The sequence below is a fragment of the Chroicocephalus ridibundus genome, chromosome Z, assembly GCF_963924245.1.
Source record: "Chroicocephalus ridibundus chromosome Z, bChrRid1.1, whole genome shotgun sequence".
Classification (NCBI taxonomy): Eukaryota; Metazoa; Chordata; class Aves; order Charadriiformes; family Laridae; genus Chroicocephalus; species Chroicocephalus ridibundus.
The window spans coordinates 63782313-63809628 of NC_086316.1; the positions used below are offsets into that span (position 1 = coordinate 63782313).

General features: G+C 38.8%; 1 protein-coding gene across 2 annotated transcripts in view; it reads right to left on the reverse strand.

The window, feature by feature from the left end:
* Positions 1-27316, reverse strand: part of RNF180 (ring finger protein 180) — a 75513-nt gene that overhangs the window by 39147 nt on the left and 9050 nt on the right. For both annotated transcript variants that reach the window (XM_063321063.1, XM_063321062.1), the window contains exons 3-4: positions 26823-26918; positions 23322-24272 (exon numbers count right to left, since the gene is read on the reverse strand). In XM_063321063.1, coding sequence (XP_063177133.1) covers positions 23322-24272; positions 26823-26918 — 1047 coding nt within the window. The remainder of the gene's footprint in view (positions 1-23321; positions 24273-26822; positions 26919-27316) is intronic.

Here is a 27316-nt window from a genome sequence, read left to right on the forward strand (position 1 = left end):
CTATCATGGCTGTTGTTTCATTCAGGTATATTTTGTGCCTTTCTTGTAACAATTACATTCATACTACACACTGACCTGGAACTTATCTTTCCATTATGAGCAAAATACAAACCAGCAACATATTTCATTAATGAAGGGATCTGTACAGAAATGCTCTTTGTGTTCTCATTTTCACCTACAAATTATTCTTTTGATAAAATAATGTTTCTGTAAGAAAATGTGCTTCAAACCTTGTGAATTGATTATACTGTAACAGAAACTTTATTACCGTATTCTAATCACATCATCTCCAGAAACTGAAGCAACCCCAACACATTCTGTTACAATTGAAGAATTCCAATTTCTGGTTAATTTTATGTGGCGAATACATTTCATCTATGTTCATCTATGTTCATCTCCAAATAGAGCTCCAACTAACTTACTTCCCATTTTGCTTACATGCACAAATAATTAAAACGATACAGCTTCCTTACAAAAAGAACAAAAATAATTGGCAAATGACAGTGAGTAATAAAAGATCACCTATGAAAAGGTTAGAAAAACCTCAACGGACAAATTCAGTCCTAAAATAGTGACAATCTCTATAGCTAATTAAATCTTCATAAAGGACACTACTTCCTACCTTGCATCTAGTAAAACTGTGGAGGGGAAAAAAAAGGAGAAACTATCAAAATAAACTTACTAGACTTCAGCAGTGGACAGATCTTGCACGAGAGCATCCCGCATAGTTCAGGACTCTCAAGTGAGGTCTTGGAAACTTTCCGATGTTAGCTACTAATTTTAATTTCCTTAATGTGGGCAGCATCCTACGTCCTAGTTTAGCACAATGGAAAAAGTCTTTTCTAATGCGAAAACATAACAGGCAAAGACAAAAGACCCAATACAGTAAAGCACACAAAGTGAACCAATGTCATTTAGTTTGATTGTGCTGGGTTGGTTGCCTCCTTAATGTAAGTTTTTAGCTGACAAACTGATCATTTTTAGATGTATTATTTATATCAGTTCTTCAGGCAAAAGCAGGGCACGTTCGGAGCAATGAAGCTCACTTTTAAATTGTTCGAAGACCTGCTTATCTAAAAAAGAATAAAAGTTGTTAGGCTACATACTTCTCATTTTATGGCTTTCACAGTGCATTCAGTGGGAGGCTAGGACTTTATTTTGGGTCTTAAAGGATGCAAGCTAAAGCCCTCAAGCAGAAGATCTGACATAAAGCCTTTGTGAAGGGTAAGACCAGTACAAATACTTACAAGTGCACACGACGAGTTCAAATCCTCTAGCACCCAACATTTTGTTACTAAAGAGAAGTTTTTAGCCCTCATTCTGCAGAAAAACCTTCAAAAGTAATAAAATTTAACTGGTGGAGACAACCTGAAAGAAAAACTCAGTGATGCGAACTCTGCCCTTCTTAAGCCTGAGTGCAGCCTTAGCTCTGAAGTCCATCACTGTCAACTTTAGTCACTTAACCACGGATCATTTAGTGGATACATAGGGTATGAAATGGCAGCGAAACAGACTCAGCTGGGAACTGGAGATGCTGCTGGGAAGAAAGTGCAGAGAAAAGCATGAACATGTGTCAAAAAACACCTACCAATAAGAGAAAGAAGAAAATTTCTTTCTAGAAGTCCGTATGTGGCTGTGCTTTGTATTTGTGGCCAAAACAGTGCTGATAACACACCAGTGTTTTGGGCATTGCTGAACAGTGCTTGCACACTGTCAATGCTTCCTCTCCCCCCACCACTGCGAGTAAGCTGTTGGTGGGCTTCATGTTGTGATGTTGGGAGTGGATATAGCCAAGAGAGCTGACCCACACCACAGGATGTCACTCTCAGCAATAAATCCTCAGGGAGATGAGGAGGAAAGTGGGACGTTTGCAGTTATGACGTTTCTCTGTGTAAGTAACCATTATGTGTGCTAAGGCCCTGCTTCCCAGGAGGTGGCGGGACATCTGCCTGCTGACAGGAAGAAGTGAATAAATTCCTCCTTTTGCTTTGCTTGCACATACAGCTTTTACTTTCCCTATTAAACTGTCACTATCTTGATCCGTGAATCTTGTTGCCTTCCTTCTATTTGTCCCACAACGCTGTGGGAGAGAGGGGTGAGTGGGAGGCTGGGTGGGTGTTTGGCTGCTGGCTGTTGTCAGCCCACCACAGCCCTGAAGGTATTGAGCAGATATTAATAAATAAATGCTTAGTTATTCTTCCAAAGACCATATCTTGTCAGGAATAAAGAGGAATACAGATCACAAAATAATTTTCCTTCGAAAACAATAAAAACCTCAAACAAAAAAGTCACCTGTTACATAGTTGTCGAAGATAATTATACAATTAAGGAATATAAGAAAGCATTATATTTTTTGCTCTGTGTACTAAAGCAAATGATGTACACAAGTTTTTAATAGTTCTTCAGTCTGCAATCACGGTGCATTCACACAGTGCCCCTTACATTAGTATATATAAACCTTGAGTTTCAACTGCTATTTTTAAAATGCCAGAAGAGACCACTTCATATTAAGCACTTTAAAATATTATTTTAAAAGATCTTGTAAGAATCCCAAACCAATACTAAAATATAATAAAATACAGTTAGATCTTACCCCTATAATTTTTATATGAGATGTCATCATAAGTTGCCCTTTAAAAACAAGAAATTGTGAAAACCATTCTTTAGCACAATATTTGCACAGCTGCAGCAGAAACCTACAGAGTTAAACTGTACTTCCACATCCTGGGAAAAGCAGACTGAAATGACATACTATACACTACAAATGCAATTTTCATAAATGTAGAAAGAAGCATATGTTAACTCCTGAGTATAAAGAATGCTCTATCATTTCCTAGTATTTCTAAAATAATATTCAGAGTAGTTGGAACTATATATCAACTGAGTATTAGTTTGCTAAACAAAATTAAGTCCATATAACATCTCACTATACAATGTGTGTTCCTGTTTCAAAATATACAAACTTACTAGATAGGGCTTTATATAATCAATATAAAATGCCAGCATACAGATGCCAACAAACAACATTCACGTTAGTTTTTTAAAAGATGAGACAGCATCTAAGAAAGTTAATCGAAGAATACAAAATCAGTTTAATTTGCAAAATCAAAATAATACTTCTAAGTTATTACCAGTTATAAAAAGGCCAAAGTAATTGATACTGTCCCACACAACACACTTGCCTCTAAAATTAAGACATGGATTTAACAGCTGGACCACTGGGTGGATAAGGAATTGGCTGGGTGGTCACACTCAAAGAGCTGCAGTCAATGGCTCGATGTGCGAGTGGAGACCAGTGACGAGTGAGGTCCCTCAGGGGTCTGTACTGGGACCAGTATTATTTAATGTCTTTGCCGGGGACATGGACAGTGGGGTTCAGTGCACGCTCAGCAAGTTTGCAGACAACACCAAGCTGAGTGGTGTGGCAGATACTCTATAGAGGGAACAGATGCCATCCAGAGGGACCTTGACAGGCTAGACAGATGGGCCCATGTGAACCTCATGAGGTTCAATAATACCAAGTGCAAGGTCAGGGCAATCTCAAACATGCATACAGGCTGGGCAATGAGTGGAGAGCAGTCCTGCAGAGAAGGACTTGGGGGTGCTGGTGGATGAAAACCTGAATGTGTGCTGGCAATGTGTGCTTGCAGCCCCGAAAGCCAACTGCATCCTAGGCTGCATCTAAAAAAGCGTGGCCAGCAGGTCGAGGTGATTCTGCCCCTCTACTCCGCTCTTGTGAGATTCCACCTGGAGCTAAAGACATGAACCTGTTGGAACGGGTCCAGAGGAGGGCCAGAAAGATGATCAGAGTGATGGAACACCTCTCCTATGAAGACAGGTTGAGAGAGTTGGGGTTGTTCAGCCTGGAGAAGAGAAGGCTCCGGGGAGACTTTATTGCAGCCTTCCAGTACTTAAAGCGGCCTACAGGAAAGATGGGGAGAGACTCTATATCAGAGAGTGTAGTAATAGGATGAGGGGTAATGGTTTTAAACCATAAGATGGTAGATTTAGACTGCATACTAGGAAGAAATTCTTTACTGTGAGGGTGGTGAAACACTGGAACAGGTTTCCTGGAGAAGTTGTAGATGCCCCATCCCTGGAGGTGTTCAAGATCAGATTGGATGAGGCTTTGAACAACCTGGTGTAGTGGAAGGTGTCCCTGCCCATAGCAGGGGGGTTGGAACTAGATGTTCTTTAACGTTCCTTCCAACACAAACCATTCTATGATTCTATGAAATGATATTGTATCTTATACATGTGACAAGTGCTTAGAAGCACTGCATTCTGAATACTTATATTTACTATGCTAGAAACTACTTTACAGGTAGGGGAACATATAGTAATCGAGAATAGTTAACAGAAAAAAACATTTTTGCAGGACGAACTGTGGTATATAGGAAAGGGGAGAATGACACATCTTCCTTTATACAACTACAGCTTTTGCATCCCAAATATCACCCCACATGCTCAGACCATACTCTTAGACACGCAATACCTACGCATAGTTTCATGCTGCAAAAACCACCACACTGATACACTGTAGCATATATAGCCACTTTGACCTGATAAAGGAGACATCCAAGACCTGATTACATCTTCAGACTGCAGGGCACCATCTGGGGCTCTGACCCACACACAAGTGACCTGCACGATGGACACAACAAGTATGCTCTGTGGGGAGTGAACTCTAAGCAGAGTGACAGGACCAGGGCCACCAGGCTTCAGGCCAGAGGATGACTCCTTGGTCCTCTTTCAGCAATTACAGACATACCTAGTATGTCTAAGTGCCTGACTTATTTGAACTTAAAACTTGAAATCTATCACCTGAACTACAGCCTCTTAAGTACTTCCAATTTTTATAAGACTATTTTCACAGAACTGTCCTTTTGTCAAGTATGTATTTCTGGTTCCAGATTATGCTTTGTTTTAAGCATAATTTATACATACTCAGCAATAAATATTCATTAATATCTTTAAAATGCAGATAACAGCTCTGTGAAACCATATATCATCTTTTATAACATCATCAATTAAAAACTATTTTACCTGCCAAATGAAACTAAATTAATAATTCAGACTACTCCATAATACCACAATCGATGCAGCAGCTTTTAACCCAACTGAGGAAAATACTTCATAAGACTATGATCTTTCAAATCGGAGATGATTTGCGGTTTGCACCAGGCATATACTTACATATATACATACATATTTATATAGAAAAGAAAACCTTTGCAATTGGGTATGATGGTCATGTAACAAAACGAAGAATACCGTAAATGCCCTGCTAAGCAAACATATCATTGCTTCTTGAAATTTAACCTTTTGTAACACTGGAAATATCTTGTGAAAAATCACTAGCCACTGTCTGCTGCCATTCTGATATGGACTAATCTCGCATTCTGCATGGGCAACTATCTGTTTCTGGGATGTCTATTTGGGTTGTGATTAACTGTCAACAAAGCAAAGACAACTGGCTCTTTGTACAGCCATTTTTATCTAGCAGGTCTCATAGGACATATCCAGAATCACATGAAAGCTGATCTTAAGCTTTCAGCACCAGTTAGATACATGAGCAGTCTAGTCACTTTCACATGGTGTGAAGAAATAAATTTAGCATATCAGAGACGCTTCTGTGCAATGTTAGCTCAAATACTTCTGCATGATGAACCCAGAAAGAGGAATGTATGCTGAAGACCCCTGAGTGAGCCTGCCTGGATTCAGGATGATTCATACAGAAGCTCTCAGATGGTCCTGCATTGTGCTCTTTCTCGACGGTGTAAACCATGGAATCGACTTGAATGTAGCCCTCAGCGCATTCACATCAATCGTCCTGTGATGTTGAAGAGGACAGCAAAAGAACGCAGGAGCACCTGCAGAATTCAGCTTGCTCCCTGACACAGGCATATCGGACATGAGTTCAGCACTGGCCAGGCCAGACCCAGAACGATTATACATGCAACAAACAACGTGCCTTTACAGCATGGTTGGAGAATCCATTTTACTTGTGTTTTTCATCATTTCCATCCCTTGAAATACCCCAGGATTCCTCGTGCTCCAGATGAAGTACCTATGCTGTGCTCAGTATTCACAAAGAAAAACCTCTACCTGGAAGACATGACATGCTTTGTTTTGCATCAGATCAAATTTAAATTTGAATTAGTATATCTAATCTATCTTATCTCACAGTCCCTGGTCTGTCGGTGTTTCTAGCCTCACCATATCATGCTTTTTTCTCCCACAAGCCTCCAATAGTTTTTTCTCCCGCAGTAACCTCCCTGAACTGTCTAACCATTAGTCTCCACAGCATCTATTTCAGTCACAGTGAGTAAAGAAAACACTATTTATTTCTAATTTTGTTAATTATATTCAGTTGGTCACGTGCTTCTTCATACACAAGGTGTTGTTGAGCATTTGATTTTATTTCTCCAATTTTCATGCTTTACTTCAGCTGATCTTCACCTTTCAAGTTGGCTGTTTTCTTCCACTGAAGCATTACTGAAAGTAAACTGCATGCCCTTGAGGCAGGGATTATTGAGTTTACCTACACTGAAAAGCATCTAACACTTCTGAAGTTCTCTGAAACAGATGCTAGGATACACTACTTCCTAAAGATTTAATTGGAAATGCTACAAATCACTTCTACAGAAAAGCTACACACTAAACAAAATGTTGCTTACAAACCAAATGGTTTGGTATGAATTTAGCAATATTTAAAACAAACGATATAGCAATTTTTATGGGGAGCTCTTACAGCTTCTTAGGCACCATCACTGTGTATTTAGTGTGACTGCAACTGTACACTGGTACACTTCTACATTTAACTTCATTTCTGTCCTTCCAGAATGTGATGTCCTTTTTTCCAATTTGTGACTAGCATAAGCAAGCTTACGTACCTCAACAAGTAATACAATTTGTAGGCTACAAATCATCTGTGATGATGGCTATTGTTTAGATATAAAGCAGTCTTTTCCAAAACAACACTAGTGGAAAAAAAAAATGAAATAATGTTCATAGGCTTTGGAACAAATATTTAATGCAGTATGATGAAGCTAAGCTAAACCAAGCCCTCCTCATGGACAGAATGAATCAAGCACAAGAATTAGCCTTAATATATTGCCAGACTTTTTACTTTCAACTGTGCAATTGTTGGTATCCACATATTTGACATCATAATTTAGCATTACAGCTATAGCAATATTCTATAGCAACTCTGCAGCATTGAAATAAGATTGCTGTATACCTTTTGCTAATTTTTCAATGCACTTACTGCAGTGGACCGTGTTTCGTAATTCTTCTATTCCTAAGAAAAAAACAACAACAGGAAAATACTTTCATTGCTTGACAAAATACAAGAGAGCATGCTACTATGTAATATAATTGTTATCAATTAGGCAGTGCAATAGTTAAAGCTATGCTTGTATTGCCAGAACTCACTCACTTTTTCAGAGCATATTTCTAATTTTCAGAAATACTGACTTGGCATTAAAATTTTTCTACAGGGATAAAATTAAAATGCCACTGACTGAAGTTCTCTAAATGTTGTCTATCTGGACTTTGGTAAGGCCTTTGACATTGTCCCCCATAGCGTTCTCCTGGAGAAGCTGGAGAATCATGGCACAGACAAGTGTACTCTTCACTGGGTTAAAAACTGGCTGGATGGCCGTGCCCAGAGAGTTGTGATTAATGGGGTGAAATACTCTTGGCGGCTGGTCACTAGTGGTGTCCCTCAGGGCTCAGTTTTGAGGCCAGTTTTTTTTAATATCTTTATCAATGATCTGGATGAGGGGATTGAGGGCACCCTCAGTAAGTTTGCAGATGACACCAAGCTAGGTGGGAGTGTTGATCTGCTTGAGGGTAGGAAGGCTCTACAGAGGGACCTGGACAGGCTGGATCGATGGGCCAAGGCCAACTGTATGAGGTTTAATAAGGCCAAGTGCCGGGTCCTGCATTTTGGTCAAAACAACCCCAAGCAACGCTACAGGCTTGGGGAAGAGTGACTGGAAAGCTGCCCAGCAGAAAAGGACCTGGGAGTGCTGGTGGATGGCCAGCTTAACATGAGCCAGCAGTGTGCCCAGGTGGCCAAGAAGGCCAACAGCATTCTGGCTTGTATCAGGAATAGCGTGGCCAGCAGGAGCAGGGAAGTGATCGTGCCTCTGTACTTGGCACTGGTGAGGCCTTACCTCAAGTACTGTGTTCAGTTCTGGGCCCCTCTGTACAAGAAGGACATTGAAGTGCTGGATTGTGTCCAGAGGAGAGCTCCCAGGCTGGTGAGGGGTCTGGAGACCAGGTCATATGAGGAGAGGCTGAGGGAGCTGGGCATGTTTAGTTCGGAGAAGAGGAGGCTGAGGGGAGACCCCATTGCCCTCTACAACTACCTGAAAGGAGGCTGTAGAGAGGTGGGGGTTGGCCTCTTCTCCCAAGTGAATAATGACAGGAGCAGAGGAAATGGTCTGAAGCTGCAGCAGGGGAGGTTTAGATTAGATATTAGGAAGAATTACTTTACTGAAAGAGTGGTCAGGCACTGGAACAGCCTGCCTAGGGAGGTGGTTGAGTCACCATCCCTAGAGGTATTTAAGAAACGTCTAGATGTGGCACTTCAGGGCATGCTCTCGTGGCAGAGATTGTAGGGTTTTTTCTGTGTGTGTGTATGGTTGGACTCCATGATCTCAAAGGTCCCTTCCAACCATGAAGAGTCTATGATTCTATTAAAACATGGGTGGACATTTTTTCTTCTATCAAATGATAAAAATATAATAACTTCTGTAATTTCAGATTAATTTCAAAAATACTTGTAGAGAGTAGTTAATTATAACTATGTTTATGATGTACTGTCATGTCCATTCAGGCTACACTTAGCACAAAAGTAAGGGGCCAAACATGAGAGTGAAAATTTGTCTTTTCTTGAATCAGTTAACCTCAGGGTACATCTTCAGACTTTGGTTACCTGATGTTATCAGCATGCAGGTCACCCAGGCACAATTACTAGATAGGATGTTCCTATTCATTGTTCTTGCATTACTGGGCGGATATTAAAGTGTACCACACAGAATTAGACCCGTTAGTTTCTTTGGAAACACTGGAATCACCAGATACATAGTTTGTATTGTACTTTTCATATTTTTTAACCCAAGAATATGCTCAGTGTCTTGTGGAAAGAGGGTTGTACATAAGTAGATAGGCAGGCTGTTCTTAGTGCCTAAGAAGTGCTCCGTAAAATGATCACTGTCAATTACTTTTCATTACACAAGTGGAACAGACAGCTGGAACTGGGGTTTCAAATTTGACCATTTGGAATTAAACAAATAAATATTTCTATTAATATCTCTTACAAATACCCCTACATGAATGGTACTGCATAGTTACTGAAGCTGATCTTAATTAAATAAGAATCAATACATGCTTCTTTTCCATGGTACTTGACCTCCCCATCCCAGCCCCCCCCCCAATATTTTAAGATCTTGTATACCACAGAGGAGAACATTTACCTTCAGAGTTCTTAATTTTTTGAATAACATTTCAGATTCTGCTGTTGAAAAAGTAGTCCTTCTCAAAAAAAAAACCCTAAACCCCGTAATTTTTATAGCAGTATAAAAAATTCTAAGAGCCAAAAGACAAACTCCCTGACTATACTGCAAAGCAATGTATCAGTGGACATGCTAGGTTAGAATAATTCATTATTTAGGTATGAGTTATTAAATACATTAAGTACGTAAGGCTACAAAAGCTACAAAGCAGATACAAAAGCTCATCTTAAAAATTTATGAAGATAAAGATGGATCAGGTTTTATAGTCACATTATAGAGTCAGAGTATCAATATACTGTGATTACGCATTAGCCCTCAATTCCCTTAGCAGCAAATCAGTTCTGGATAATGTGTCATACATTTCCACTGAGAATAATTACATTGCTATAGCTATCATAAGAAACATCTATCAAGTGAAGATTTGCTGATAGGAAACCATATGACTGCAAACAACCAGAACTCTAACATTGGCACATTTTCTAGTGGGATTATTAGAACATGAAACAAATGAATAGTTAGCAAAAATAATAAGCATATAAAGGCATGCTTTCATGTTACAGCTCGGCTGACCTATCAACTAACATTTCTTTACCTCCAATCACACAGTTCCAACTATACTCTTATGCTGGCTGTAGAAACTTACTGAACCCAGCATGAGCTGACATGGCAGAAAAATCAATAAGAGAACTATTTAGTTTTTGCCTTTTTATCCTCTCTGAATCAGAGTACTGTGGAGTCATATGAAACAAGAGTAGTAGACAGCTGTGGCCAGAATTGTATGGAGATTCCTTTTCACCCACAGTAAAATGAAACCACTGCCTACATTGCCTACTCACGCTATCATTTAAACTAAAGAGATAATTAGATATTGGCATATTTTGGCACTGCCAAGTTGTTCTGAATATGTTGGTACTTTGAACAAAGAACTGTGCAAATTGCCTAGAAAGTCATTCATAAAACTACGTTGCAATAGCAAATCACTGGCACAGTGAGTCATATACCTTCCTTGCAAAAGCCAAACAAAACTCCTGAAAAGTTCTGATTCAGTCAGAAATCCACTGTGCCAGGCCACCATTCTGACAGGCTGGCATTCTTCACACAGCCTAAACAAAGTTGCTAGTAGGAACCCTGCAGAAGGGCACAAGATTCAGGAGAGTACAAGTATCACACCTTTTGCTCTGTCTTGTGCCAAAAAATATAACTTCATTAGTAAACTTGTCAAAAGGACAAGCTGTAAAGTAGCAGGGGCGCTGAACTCCTAGTGAGCTTCCAGAAGAATGTCCCATAGAAGGTGGATCTTGCACCAACAGGCTCAAAAACAGGAAAGGAAAGCTACTGGCATTGTTAAGAAGTTTGTACTTCAGCACAAATTTGTGCTGAAATAAAATTTTGACAAAGCATTGGGTTTTTCTGAATAAATTTGACGCTAAACACAAAAATTTCATAAAATCAAAGAAATTCAACGTTATTGCTCTACACTAAACTAGGAGGGTTTCCTTAGAGAAATTCATAAGATTATAGGAAAATACAGAGGATGTTCTTGGACAAACCACGGAAATGGACACAATTTGCTTTTTACTAATATGTCTTAAATTACCTTTTTCTTAAAAGTAGAAACATAGACCCAAGTGAATAAAAGACACTACACTGTCCATTCTGTGTATTCCACATGCCCCCACAAGCTCGTGGCCTCTTTCCTCAACATCCAAATATAAGTGTGAGTTGACAGGCACCACTCTTTGTCTCTATTTTCTACTTCTTAGATTTGACTTGTGTGTACGTAAGATGTCATAGCCTCCAGAGAGCCTGCTCCGCTTCACCCCACTCTGCTTTCTTCTTTATAGTCCAGCTTCAAAACAAAGCACACTAGAAGCAGGAAAAGTACATGCATTTGCACTCCAGCTCCACTACCTTTTGTTCTTCTACGACCTCCAGCTGTAGTCCTACCCAACACAGCAGGTGCATGACAAGAGACAGCTGAAGAAAAAAACCTGTATTTCCTCTACTTTCTTAGGCTACTCTTGGACTCAAGATTCACAGCGAACTTCCAGCTAGCTCTGTCTGTGCCAGGTCTCTTCTGTCTCCACACACAAAGGACCTCTTACAAACTAGTATCAGGGCTACAATGGAGTGCAGAAGGTGACATGAGCTACATTTGGGCCATAGTTTACTAGTTGAGGGGTCCTGCTCTAGAGGTTTCAATACCTATGGTACTAAAATGTACTATTTTAGTGCACATTATGGATGTTATAGAATCATAGAATGGTTCAAGTTGGAAGTGACCTTAAAGATCACCTAGTTCCAACCCCCTGCCAGGGGCAGGGACACCTCCCACTAGACCAGGCTCCTCAAAGCCCCATCCAACCTGGCCTTGAACACCTCCAGGGGTGGGGAATTAACAGCTTCCCTGGGCAACCTGTTCCAGTGCCTCACCATCCTCACAGTAAAGAATTTCTTCCTGATATACAATCTAAATCTACCCTCTTTCAGCTTGAAACCGTTACCCCTTGTCCTATCATTACACTCCCTGATAACGAGTCCCTCCCCATCCTTCCTGTAGGCCCCCTTTAGGTACTGGAAGGTCGCTATGAGGTCTCCCTGAAGCCTTCTCTTATCCAGGCTGAACAACCCCAACTCCCTCAGCCTGTCCTCATAGCATAGGTGCTCCAGACCTCTGATCATCTTTGTGGCCCTTCGCTGGACCCATTCCAACAGGTCCATGTCCTTCTTGTGCTAAGGACTTCAGAGCTGGACGCAGTACTCCATGTGGGGTCTCATGAGAGCGGAGTAGAGGGGCAGAATCACCTCCCTCGACCTGCTGGCCACGCTTCTTTTGACGCAGTCCAGGATGCGGTTGGCTTTCTGGGCTGCAAGTGCGTATTGCCAGCTCATGTTGAGCTTCTCATGCACCAGCACCCCCAAGTCCTTCTCAGCAGGGCTGCTTTCAATCCATTCTCTGCCCAACCTATATTTGTGCCTGGGATTGCCATGACCCAGGTGCAGGACCTTGCACTTGGCCTGGCTGAACTTCATGAGGTTCGCACAGGCCCACGTCTCAAGCCTGTCCAGGTCCCTCTGGAGGGCATCCCTTCCCTCATCTATATGGCTAGGAAAATACTGACAAACATTTTTTACGATATCCATTTTGAAGTGTAAGATTTTTCCACTGTGCTCAAAATCACACTTTCTGCCTGCTTTTCACGAAGAATTACTTGAACAATTGAACTTTACCTGCAATAAATGATGAAAAAAGCATACTGCATGCAAAAATACAGCGAGTCTTCTCCCACAGAACCTGAACACCCATATTCGAAAAATGACAGAAGAAGGAAAAAAACTTGTCTTAAAATAAGAAATGAAAGACAAGATGATGCGAAAATGCACATGAGATTTCAAAAAAGCAACTGCAGCAGTCCTAAGATTTTTGATAGGCACCACATGTAGGTCAAGGAAGGGCAAAAAGAGACAAACTGCTGCCAAAAGCACAGGATAAACAGATACCCTCAATCTCATCTCACCAGATCACTGGAGTTGTTGAGATTCAAAACTCTGAACAAAATCTGTGTTAGAAGCAAGAGAAAAATGTACCTTTGTAGCTGAAGGTGATGAAAGAGTAGTATGGATAAAGTGAAACAGAGAGTAATATAACATGCTGGTAGAGAAAAAATTCGTTAAGATCTTCCACTGCTAACTGAGGCAGGTTTCACAGAAGTTCATGAGGAGAACAACTGGGAGACCATCTCATCACTCTGGCTGAGCAACCACCTCCTACGGCGGCTGTCCATTAAAAAGTGAGATTGTATTTTACTAACAGTGGATCAAGTTAATCCCAGGAAATCCTCATCACATCTGTTGCTGCTGTTGTCGGTCACATATTTTACTTTTCAGCTTATGTCTCTAAAATTCATCACTGCTCACAGTCATATAAAAAAAGTTTCAGTGCAGTAGTCAATGCTACATTTATACTCAAGCTAAAGGGAATTGGGATACTTTTTGAACAAAAGAAATCCAAAGGACAGACATCCACACAGTGGTTAATACCATTCTAAATACAGATATATTCCATAGATTAACAGATTTCAATGCAGAAAGATTCATCTAGTAGTAATTCCAATGCATTATTTATATCCTCCTAAAACAGCTTACTTTTAGAAACCAGATTGGTCTGCTGTGCTGTGCTGCAGAGGGAAACAACATATTGCCACAGCAACCACAAAAATGGTGTTCTGCTTTTCAGTTTAGTAGCTCCCTGTAGAAGAGATTTGATCATCCAGAAGAAATCTGTTTCTGTTCAGCATTTTTTCTAATGCATAAAATCAAAATTCATTTTGCTAGTACACCAAAATCACTATTCCTCTTTACTGTAACATAATTAACATTCTAATTTCAGTCTGGATTTTGGACTCACCTACAAGTAGGGAGTACTACTTACCAGTACAAGCTGTGTCATTATGCAGGCAAGAGGAACTGCCCGGTCTGCCTGTATCTAATCTTCAAACAATCTCTTTACATATCTTTTCATACAACCTTGCCTGTTTTGTAGCAAGTGAGATTGAGCCCCGAACCCACTTAAGACCTGGGAAAAATGCAAATTATAAGAATTGTATACAATTGTCCACATGCAATGCTACGCTTCTTTGCTATTCTAGAATCCTACTTTTCCAATCTTGTCAATAAAACAAACAAGTAGTTCTCTAAACCCCAACTCTACTGCTAACAGGGAGGAATATACTTAATAGCTTCTGTAAGATGCAAGATTAAGTCTTTGTGATCTTTACAGGTATAATAAGTTAAGTATATCTGCTGTGCACCAGACTTGAGGAATATAAGGAAATTAACCTGACTGAAGAACAGCAGGTCCTATCTAGGACTGGATGTGCCAGTGCTGGCAGGTCTGCTACCACAGTGCTTGGTTTCTACAGACTTTTGTTTTATGAGTGGTATTTTTTCCTTTTGCAATGTTCATGTACAGCATTTCCCAAATTAGAGCACTTAAGAGTCTCCTACGTTTACCCAACTTCCTTAAATTTCCTAAATACGAGCAGTTATTCCAAGATGAAACTTACTACACCATAAATTGTGGATGAAATGAACAAAGAGGGTAAAAAATATTGAGGAAACACAGAAAAATGAAGAATGTAAGTTTATTTCCATATGAATGACTGGCACTGAGTTTTTACTCAGCATAACCTCAGGACTAATGTTTCATTCTAATCATACGTGCCTTTTTTTTTTTTTTTTTTTTTTTACAACAAACCTTCTGTTATATCCAATTGGAAAACAGTCAGAATGCTCCAAAATCACCTACTCTTTCCAATTCAGGGAGCCCACTGAATGTAGCACTTCACATTGCACAGTTTCTTTCACTATTTAATGCTTTTTCATCCTTCACTATGCCTGTGAAGTCAAGCCCTTTTTCATGTTTTAATGAATGTTCTTTGCTCTGTTATGAATTAAATAGCTTTCTATGACTTATTTTCTTAACCCATGGATTGCTTTGCATGAGAATGATGGGAATAATAGTTGGGCAAGCACACGGTTGGAGTTTTGTTTTTCCATTAAAATGCATTCCAGAGTTGCACTGTAATTCTAGCACTCCTCTTCCTGAGACATACTAATTTTCATCTGCAAATGGAAGCTGAGATATTATAAATTAGATCTACTTGGACCTTCTGATTTTAACTTTAAAAAAAGGCCATGGAATTGCTTTTTCTTCCCCCCTTTTTTTGTTAGACATTTCTTCACTTTCTATACAGCTTTTACTAAACCGTGAATTAAAATTCTTGTAATTAGGGAAGAGTTACAGACTCATCTTTCTTCACCAGTTGCTTCCTCTCAGTTTCCCTTAGCTAAGACCACATTTTAGTTCTCAAGCTGCTAGCTAATTACCCGCAATTTGCTTCAGAATCTGTATTAGCAGTGCACTTTAGCAAAAAGTCTAAATCATAATCAAAACTCAAAATGGCTTTTAAAAGCTATTGAACAAAATATAAATGAAATAGATAATGCCATTAAAAGTTGGGAGAAGCATCAAATGATTTATTTCTTTGAGTAAGTGTTCATAACGTCAAATATTTATTTGATTGTACATACTTTTACTAATCATACAAAATTGATTAGTGAAAGTAGGGCAAGCTCTCCTTACTCTCTACATAGAGGAAAATGAGATATACAAAATATGAAAATAAGACCACTTAAAATTTTTCAACTTTTTGAGCTACAGAGGATTAAGATTTGGTTAACCTTTTGTCAAACTGTTGTATTTCTTTTATAAAGAATATGGGGAGGACGCCTTACTTAATGAAGACGAATATGCCTCTTTCTGACTGATGGCATTTTAAAAAATGTGAGATCATTACTGAATACGAATGTTTCTTTTCTGCATGTTCACTATGGCCAAACGTTTTCTTGTTCATACTGCAATCTCCAGTCTTTAGAAACAACACATCAAATGTCCTACTGCTCAAATGAAAGGTGAAATAATTTTAATTAGAAACTTCATTGCAAATTACTAATAATGGGAACTGACAGATTTCTAGCATCTTCACAAAAAGCATATATACTCTTGAAAGAAAATAAAAAAAACCCACCACACATTCTGTCCCCCATAATTCTAAATTGTATTAAATATGAAGCATGTTTTTAGCCAAGTCATCTATAAAGGAAACCTTTCCCTTCTGATATATGATCACTTTAATTTAGGTGTTGATATAAAGCATTAGGGAAGCACATGATATCAGAAGAAGAATTGTACCAAATAAAATCAGCAATAGCTAGCTTTAAAAAATACATGTTGTCACAGCTTTAAAGCCATAAGGGTGTTAGATTATAACACAGGAAACTTTAAAATAAGTTTTATTTAACTTGCTGGTATAAGTTTATACTTTGGATATGAAAAAGGCATTCATATGCCCAAAAGACTACCAACTTCTTCACTTCAACACGAGGAAAAAAAAACACCATAAAATTTAAAAAGAGGTCATGGATGAGACACATTCATAGATAGATTGACCACTACAAAGCATGAAGAAATAGTTCTTTAAAAAAAAGATGGGGAGCTTTAATTCTCCTATGTTAGGAATACCTTTTTTCCTGAAAAAATTATTTTTGAATTTGAAGAACTAAACCCCACCCTCTACTGAAATCTCCATGCAAGCAACATTTAGTTTACCTCAGTTTGTATGTATTATTCAGAGAGTTTAGTACCATGAAAACCAATTAGAAATATAAAACTTACTCAAATTCTTAGTCACTGCATCAGTAACAATTTGTAGCAGTGAAGGACTACCGGCCTGGGGCACAAAATTCTATAAAATTTTAAGTTCTTTTCATATGCAAAGTCTCATCTTAAACTCTCTCCTTACTCTGTATCTGATGTGGTCCTTCTGGTAATACACAGTAAAACTCATAAATATGAAAATACTCTTGTATTTTTGTTCATACCATTGTTGGACTTTGATTTTTATCTGCTACAAGTAATCTTATATAACTGCAATGTAGTCTGCTCTTCACTCTATCTGTGTAATAAGAATTCACGCTGTAATTATGGGATGCACCTAACGACACACCACTGCAACCCACCTCCATGAACGGGTTATTGCCTGTCTTAGCTGAGGGACAGCATATCTCATAAATTGTTATGATCTACGCTGGCCGTGCACCTCTAGGAAACCTAAAATAATAATTCCTAATACTTACAGTTTATACAAGAAAAAAGGATACAGTATTTCTATAGTTCTAGCCTGCTCATCAAGATTTTCTTGGACTAGCAATCAATATAACCTTGGAACAGCAGCAATGATCCGTATGCTCTTTATTAAAACAACCCACTTTTTTGACAGTCAACAATAAAATACATAACTCACTTAACTGGGCTTAGTTTCTTTCCTGTGTTGCTTTTGTCCAGCAAGATACAATGCCTGGGAAGATGGATCAGGATCTTATCCATGCCATGGCACATCACCCCAGCTGTTGATTCTTAGGGTTGTAGCACTAGTGGTAAAACATTACTATTTCAGGTAGAGGTGACTGCATTTGCAGACTTTGTGTGTCTCTCTTCAGAAAAACTACACATTACCAAGGATGCTGGAAAAGTACAAAAAGGTCAGTGAAAAGCATTGCCTCTTCTTAGCATACTAACAACCAACGTTGGCCTGACACATGAAGAAGCAGATGATCTCCCCTTCGCAAGACAGGCACTTAATGCACAAGAGCTCAGGCTTCTGCTATGCTGAGATTATTCTATAGTATTTATACATTCTGAAAGTATCTTATAGACAAGCAGCTTGTTCTTATATATTTCACTTAAATGAAGGAATACATTCACAGCACAGCCAGCTATTTTGGTCTTCGGTAAAGGTATATTATGACAGTGTAGGTACAGTATATTCTAGTCTATATATTGTAGCTTCAAGACAATCAGAAAAAACTTTAGTTTACAGAGATACACTGAGACAATCCTGATATGCTACATTTATCCAGTAGTAGTGCCCTGAGTAATTTTCCCTCTTTTCCACCGTATGAGTGAAGTGTTAAGTAGTTTACAATACAATCCATGAAAGAAGGCAAGCAGAGCTTCTTCCTGACCAATTCCTGGCAAGTTTGCATGACTCTCTATCCCACTGGTTATTATTAATACCAAATTGTGTAAAAGACATATCAAACAGTAGAAGAGGTCAGGTCAGACAACGGCCTCAAAAGCTGCAATCACACATAACCGCACGAAAAGACTGCAGCTAAAAGTAATTAAATTCTAAAGAGTTGGGGTCTAAAGGTTTGGAACAGGAGCTCCAGATGCATCTCAGAAACCAGCAGATTTTACGTGCTATTTCCCTCAGATACAACCTCCATAGAGACCACAACTGCAATTCAACAAAAGTAAGTCATGCATTTGAGCACGAATCCATCATTGTTAATACCTTCTTGTTAATCCAGTTTATAATCAGTGACAGAATTAATCTCCTAATTACAGAAGTCGCCATGTAGTAACAATAGTTACAATCAAAGAAAAAGCAATGATAGACAAGCCTTGGCTCAGAAGCTGCTCATGCCCAGAATTTCTCCCCTCCTTCTATCAGCTAGTTAAAAAAGATGCTGCTTCTTACTTGTAACCACGTAGCCCTGTAATGCAGTATTGCTGCTAGGAACAGCCACAAGCTTTGTACTGAACTTGGGAGTCCTGGGGCCCAGCCCTGGGGCCCGAGGGTGGCCATGCTTCTCTGGCTGAACTTCCCTTGCCCTGCCTCCCACTTGGTTTTACGTGATCTAGCTGCGAAAGCAATTTCTCTAACTGATCAGACGCCTGGGGCTAACTTGTTTTACTTTTGTTATCTTTGTATGGTACAACCACTGACAGAGGATATTCTATGTAGAATGAGATATTTACAACTCTGATATAATGATGAAGTGTAAAGAAATACAGGCCTGCTAAAGACAGTGGAGGTCTTGAGAAACAGAGACCCAGGATGCACAATGGAGGAGTACTGGCATGGAGCCACATGAGATGGGGCACTGGGTTGGCACTGGAGACCACAACAGCTATAAGCAATTTCCCAGGGGTCTGTTAAAGAAATGCAGACTTGGGCCTGGACAGAGTTGGTTTTAAGGGTGACAAACAGAACAAAGAAACGGTATCTTACATACATAAGAGTCACCACATCAGGTAATCTGGATGTAGCATGAAGCTGCAGACCACTGAAGAAAGAGCAAAGGTATAAAAGTGTGTCACCAAACATGCAAAAAATGATCTCAAGTGGATTCTGGGGTAACGAAAAAGAAACGATCAACATGAACATCATATTGCTCCCAGCGAAGGGCTCCAGATGCTGGCAAGCGGCAGTAACACCCCTCCCACCAGACCCCAAGGTCTGCTGCCACCGCCCAGCCCTGAGACGCAGTGCCATGGGCAGAACCGCAGGGACGGGGGAGGAGCAAATGAGTGCATATTATTCTTTCTTTTTTCTTTAACAGTTAAATCTGGAATAACAATAATCACACTTTTAAGATTTCAGTTATATGAAGAATAAATTCTTGGGCTTAATATACACAACATGTGTTTCTTCTTTGACCATAAACAGGATGCGCATGTAACACCCTGCAGCCTTGCTGCTCAATGTCTCTTAAACCATTAATGCCATAGCACCATCAGTGCAATACTATTATTTCAGAAAGAGTAAATCATAAATATATCAGGACAAGGACTGTGAACTCTGCAACTACAAGTTAAAACAGAAGCACTTCAGTCTTCCTTATATCAAAGTTTATTGTGCTTTAAACATAAGTTCAACCGGTTAATTATGGAACTTAAAAATCGCTATGTTATTTTGAGAATTTATGCAGAGCAGGAGTGGTTTTGAACACTGAAATCAAAGTTTCCACCTTTTCCAGGCTGGAAAGGTTTATATCAATATTTGATCTTCCCTTCTCTTACAGTCATTTGAGGAAGTGAATGTGAAAGCTGGTGCGGATTCAGTACGAGCTGCACAGTGTCAAAATGCTCTCCCACTACTGCATCCCTCAGTCTTAATCCTGAGGATTCACAGCTAGTCAGTCACTGCAACTGAACATTACTTCATATTAAAACCACTGTCTTTTGGTACAGATCTCAGGTTATGAGACTGCCCCTTTTCTCCTGTGTTTCCTTTTTCCTTACTGTAAGTAACTTCTCCAGGGCCTCGTATTTCCCTAACGAAGGTCACAATTGAGACCTTGCAGTTACTGCTTGCCTCCTCCAGCTGTGATTTCATTTCACTTCCTTCTCCTCCTGCTTCACTTTGGTACCAACACTAAATAATGCTTTTATCCCTCCAACAGCCAGATGAGGAATCCATAAGCAGAATCCATAAGCAGTCTGAGGATAACTTTTGTTATGAGTATCATCATAGAAAGAGTGACTGAAATCCAAGTACATAAACACATAACGAGACACCTGAAGCATTTACAGTTTAAATGCAAACATGACAAAGCAATAAAAAGAATTATAAACCAATGTACAGATGAAGAAGATACAAACATAGATTTAAGTGAACTAAGGTCACAAGTTATACCTTTGAAGCTGAGCACCTTCAACTACAAGACTGTCATTTGCTAGAGAACATCAGTACGGACTTGAAAACTCAAGGCTGCCGGGCAAGATAACAGCACCTGAGAGTGTGGATAAACAGTGCAGTATCTAATCCACTTGTTTATCCTGGGAGCATGAAAGCAAACTCACTTCATGAAAACTGACCACTAGTCACCTTTGTAAGACAAAACTTTCGTGTTTTAAAAAAGATACAAAAGAATTGATGTTGTGTCAAGTTATAAAATGAAGCAAAAACGACAACAATATTTTTTCCGATGGATCAGGACCATTTCCAAGAGGATATTGCAGGTTTGAAGGTGGCTACATAGTCTTCCTCTATGTAAAATGATCGTGAAGAGAAATGAAATAAAACTGGAGCAGCCACAAATGATATTTCTGTCTGAGATCCTTCAGAAAATTATTACAAGCTTCAGACATTAGCAAACAATGCAAACATACAACAAGATACACACAAAAGGGAATCTATAACAGAAATAGTTCATCTTCTTAGCTATACCCACAATAACAAGAGCCATTATCAGTACTGGCAATTCCTAGAATTAAGTAGTTATTATCATACCCTAAAAATAGACCAGAAACCTAAAAATCCCCCCACAAACACAAATGTGCAAGAGCGCGCACACACACACACACACACACACACACACACAGACAAAATGCAAGTATCCCCCTCACAGGCATTAAGAGCTTCCCCCTGCAGAGCAGACAGAGGGATCCTGGGTCCCTCTGCTGTCAGCAGCCGAGCTCGGTCCCACACCTACTCCACAGAGCCTGCATCAGGGCAGGCATCTGGGGGGCAAGCGCAGGCCAGGAGCTCACAGAATCACTCCAATTCACAATCCACGGTTTATATGCTTCAACTTAATCATAGAGAGCATTCTGCCACAACACAACTTTTATGGGCACATTTTGGCTTACTGCAAGACAGAAAAAATGTTTGACGGGTAAAGTTATCACATTGCAAAATAAACCTAGAGAAGCAGCCTATGCATTTACAAAGAAATTCCAAAGCCTGAACAGCTCTGTTCTCTCAGACTGCTCACCAGAAAAGCTTTAAAGATAAAAATGAGATGCACAGTACCTTTAACAGGCTTAGGAGATTCACCTCACATCAAGGTTCTGCTGCACTGAAATACTTCTTAAAAGAGCAGTTAAATGAAATACTTCCCATTATCATTTATCAGAACTGTTTCACTCTGTCCACTCAAAGGCTTTTTCTCTCTGCGAAGTTTTACTATCTGATTGCTTAAGCCTGTGTGGTAAGTATGCTGGAAATGGTAAAAAAGTACCACAGATCAGCTTCCTGTTATAAGTACTGCTATAATAAATGCATATTTTTACAAGGAGGGGTGTCAAGAATGATGAAGAAAAAGGACAGCAAGTGGAACTTGCAAGAAAAGGGAGGATATCTAGACTGGCACACAAGAGGGAAGCAGCCACGACAAGGAGTGCCTTGCAGAGGAGCATCCCCTTTTGCAACATATCAGAACGTACAGAAGATGCAGTTTTCCTGGGAAGATACCACAGCGATGGGAAACACAGCTGCACCAGCCACACGTGCTGCCTGACACAGCGACTGAGAAGTAGGCCTGTTTAAATACCCCATCTCATGATCACAGACTTTCACCAAGGTTAATCAATGCAAAACCAAAATATTTTCCCGTAATACTACTTTTTGAAACCAGATGATTTATTTTACATACTTATTTTTAAATTTTTTGTACTTTGTAAACTGTATGCTTACTGATTAGACATACCAGATTTAACAACTGTATATCATTTGCTCTATGAAACTTAAAAATAATGTAGGAATTGGTTAACCATCATTTAAAAAGATCCAAAAGTATATTTTTATTTCTCTGTACAACATTTCATTCTTGAAAGTAATGTCTAACAAAGATTAAAGTGTCTGGAGAAACTGCAGATGACATGACTGTGCAAAGGCTTATATATACTGTGCTTTTGCATCATAATTTCATTTAACACAAACAACTATTGGTCCTATCTATCCTATTGCATGAACTGCAAACAAATAAAAACAATTTACTATCTAACCTACGCATAGTTCATTCAAATAAGCTTAGTATTTCTCAATAAAACATAAATATTAAATTAGATTTGATTAGTATAAAATGTAAAGCAATCACATTAAAAAAAATAATCTGTGAAATAAGGTTTACATGAGCTTTACATGTCACTACACTTCACCTATGGAATATTTGAAGATTATCACAATGACATAACTACCCAAAGTGGGAACGATTTCTTGATCTGTGATGAGAGTTAGTGTGTTTGCTCTTGCTGGCCGCACAGTATTTTTTTATGATGAGAAATTTTCTTTCAAAGGCATACATATATTAGTCTTTCTACTGAATTTCAGAGCAAACAAAAACTGTTATTAATTTTAAGATATATTACTGGTCCTTCTCCCTCCCTCCCACCAAAAATTGCAAGACCATCTATGGTCTTTAATTCTGTTCTGCTTGAGACGGTTTGAAGAAGGAAACCATGGTTGTATAATTGATAAGAATATGTAACATTTCTGTTAGATTTGTGGACAAAATATTTACCTACTAAAGACTAATATTTTAAATAGCAACAATCCTTTACTCAAATAAAAATATTTGTGTTACAATAAATAATAAATACAAACATCTTACAAAAGCAAGCCAAACCACTAAAAAATAGCATAATTGATTTTAAACACCTACTTGCTTCTGTAGCCATCGTTCTCTTCTTCTTTGTTTCCTCCTCAAGCTTTTCAACTTGTTTCTTTCTCTCTTGTTCAGCTTTTGGTTGAAGGAAATACTCGTAGGCTGCACAAGACCAACAGGTGTGATGTACTGTTCCTCTTCTAGAGTACTTGTAGGTGAAGAAAGCTCCATCACAAATGGTGACCCATCAGCAATGGCACTCCCAGAAGATTGTCCAGTAGCTTCAAAATCACATTTACTTTCTGTTTCTCTATGTAGTAAGGTAGTAAAGGAAGTAACTCGAAACCTTTTTTGTAGTAGTTTGTCAGCACTCAATCTATATAGGTCCTGAAAAGAACTACTATCTTTCCTATTGGACTCCAATTGCAAGCCACTCCGTGTGTAAAGTGGATTTTCATTTTGGCCATGGTAAATTGTTCCCACGCTGCAAGTTTCATATAACACAGGTGACAAAACAAGTCTCTCTCTGATATTTAAATCCAAACTACGTGATCTTCTGTGAAAAGGTTTTACAGTGCAGGCATCATTCATAGGATAGGAAGCAGAAAGATTTCTTTTTTTATATAATGCCTTTAAGGGAAGTTTTTTACTTCTCATCTCAAATCCAGGAGCTCTTACTTCTAGACAAAGTGCTTCTGTTAATCTTTCAGTTCCATTATTATTTCTGGCCATGTATGAAATCCCTTGATTTCTGATTTTCAAAGCTGCAGTTTCCACTTCATGGGACGTACCCTTGCTAAAACCAGGCTGAATTTTGAGGAGAGGTAACTGTTTTCCTGATGGTTTTGCCAATTCAACAGAGAAAGCTGGCTGATAGTCAGTCCGAGTTTTGCAGAAATGTATATTTACTAACTGTCCACAGGAACATTTTGTGTTGCAAACAAAGTTAAAGCCCCCTAAGCAGGCCTCACAGAATGGACAGTGCAGTTTTCCAATTGTCCACTGTGCCTATTGACAAGAAAAGAAACAAAAACATCCAACACATTCATTGCAAATAAGTGATTAAGAAATCATCACTAGAGTTACTTTTCTCCTTTAATAAAAGGATTTCCTTTTTGTTTTTCAAACACAATGAAAGAGACTTCACGGCAGAAAGAAAATCCGCCATAAATAATGTTTTGGTCAAAACTCTATTTGCTGCAGTACTAACTAATTCTAAGAAATCTAGAACACACATTTCAAAATGTAGTGCCTTTGAAATATGTTTAAAATTTGTCCATAGATAGTATAATGCTGAAATACTAATGAAAACATTAGATCCTTTAAAGCAGTGAAATCAATTTACCATGTTAATCTGGAATTGGCAAGCACAGTTTCCCAGCCTAGTCTTCTGAGTGCTGATACATTTCTTGCATACTAAGTACAGTGGAAGGAGATTTCTTACAAAATGAATAGAGCTTTTTACTTCATTTACCCCACAAAAGCTTGAAATGGTACTTGTATTTTGGTGTATGTAGTATTACAACACAATTTATGTGCAGATAGCACGACAAATCCTTAATACTGTGTCTATACGGAGACAGTTATTTTCATTATTTGTAATTCTATGAATTTAATTTCAATTCTAAAGGCACTTTTTCAAACGAAAATATTTATCAAAGATCTATAAAATCCTACATATTTGCACAACTATTGGTATTTTCAGTAAATATATTCATCTGTCAGCAGAAACATTTTTGAGGATTAAAGTTACACAAGAGTTTGTAGAATCAAAGCCCAGATCAGAAACAACATTAACAACTCCAGTCACACATTACTCACTAGTGTGCCTAAAGTGGGGTTGAGCCATGAATACAGAACCTGACCAACATTTCTAGCTAAAGCCTTGCTTTCAGTTGCAAATGTCTTTCAAGGCAGTTTGGGAAGATGATTCCATGACTGATGCTTGTCTGATTGAAAGCTTCAGAAAGTTTCCCTAAAACCAATTTTGCAGTTCAGAAAAAAGACTTGTGTGGAAAAAGGATTATTTTTCACATGCAACGTGAGAAAAAAATACTTGAAACCCGTCTTTAAGAAACTTACTCCTGCCTTGCGGGTTGAAACCTCAAAATTTCACAAAGTATCAAAGATGTGTCTTTCATTACACCTATGAGAATCTGTTTAAATCTGCATATGTTTTAACTTAGAGAAAAAAATCTCAGTTTACCTATGCCCAAAGGCGTTCAAATCCCTGAAAATTCCTTGAAGAGGCACAATCTCTCTCTATTTATAAGGCTGACCAATGCGTGCATATGCCATTCCCAAAGAAGTATTAAGCTGGTTCAGAGATTTACTATAAATCTCCCACACTCCATTTCCCAGATGCCATGGGCTAGGCAGTAAAATTCAGGAAAAAGACCTTTCTAGCGTCTTTAGTGAGTCTTTCTGGCACTCAAAACACTACGGAATAGTAACCTGGATCTCTCAAATGGAGAGCAGGATTGATTCATGAAGGTTAGGGAAGAAGGCCAGGAGCCTGGCAAAAATGGGAATGCAAGAGACAGTAGGGAAGAAAGGACATCTCTGTGTCCTGTAAGCCCAGAGACTGGGAGATGAGGTACAGCACTAGGGAGTCCAGGACTGATTTAGCGTAAGTTTGGCAATGGACTGTGGAAGCATTGACTCAGTAAAAGAAGTAACAGCCTACTAGTGGAGGAGGTGGTAGGGGGAAAATCAGCAAGATCTGAAAAGGAGTTGAGGGTACACAGATTTAATGATGGACTGCACAGAGGAAAAACTGGGAAGGGTTAGTCACAGAAGCTAAAACATGTGATCAGTGATGGGGAAAAGAAAATGCAGGTCAATAAAGGTCACTAGGAGCACTAGCTAGATATTTATAATTATTGAAGATTATCTATATGCTAATGCCTGCATGAAACCCAATGAGATTGGTTAAGAACAGGGACAGATGGCAAAAAAGAACTGGCTGGGAAGCAGTGGGTTTTTACAGCCTGCAAATAGACTTTGTGCTTATGTAAAATGATTTAGGAGTCGTACAGGAGAAAATAACACACGATCACAAAATTATTCAGAGACCAGGAGGATCTGGGGATAAGTTAGAATTGTTTAAAAAACCCCACACATTTATCCATAAAGCCACAGGATATTTCCAGAGAAGTCTGAAGTGAATGAGGCAAGAGTTCCCAGGATATTAAAGGACAAAATGAATGCTAAGATACTGAAGGTTTTTATAGAGAAATGCGTTCTCTGCAATGCTGAGTAAATATGTTAAGCCTTTTCTGAGCAGTCTATAGGTTTTGTGTGAATAAACATAAATACATTCACCTATAAATGGGCACGAACAGAATTTATCACTTGTAGGTTTTGTGCATATGTTAAAAAAAATATTTAAGAGGGGAAAAAAATCTCTGGTAATGATAGAAGTTACTGAGAAAAATTCCCTCAGTTAGAAGGTCTCTGTAATATACGTGGACCTTGGCAGAAAAATGCCCTTGAAATTTGTTCCCCTTACTTTTTTCACATTTTGAATGACAAAGATGCAAGCAAAAAAAGATCTACCTTTTCAATGACACATTTCACCCACTCTGGGATGGCTTCTAAGTTCACATGCCATACATTGCAAGACTCCTGAGCAGCAGCTGAAGGTTGTGATGTCTGTTAAAAACAAGAATTATTTTATTGATATTCAGCATTCAGGTAAGCTTTTTTTGTTTGAATATAGTGAGAATTCAGCTTCCCAAATTCAGTAAATATTTTATTAACAAATGATAAAACTGAAATATATTGGTGCATTATTTAAGCTAAAAATGAGGTAGATGCTGTCAACAATTGTCTATTTATGAATCTAAGGACATTGGACAGACTCCACCGTGCGGATGGAGGCGTTTGGAGGTGGTTTTGTTTTGTTTACAGGAACAGAAAGTATGCAATTGCTGATCTTCCAAGTATATTCGGAAATTGATTTCAGAAGCACTATCAGCTGGCACAATTTTCCAGTAACAACAGGAAAATTTGAGTTCTAGTTCATATGAAGACTGTGCTCAGTACTGCAC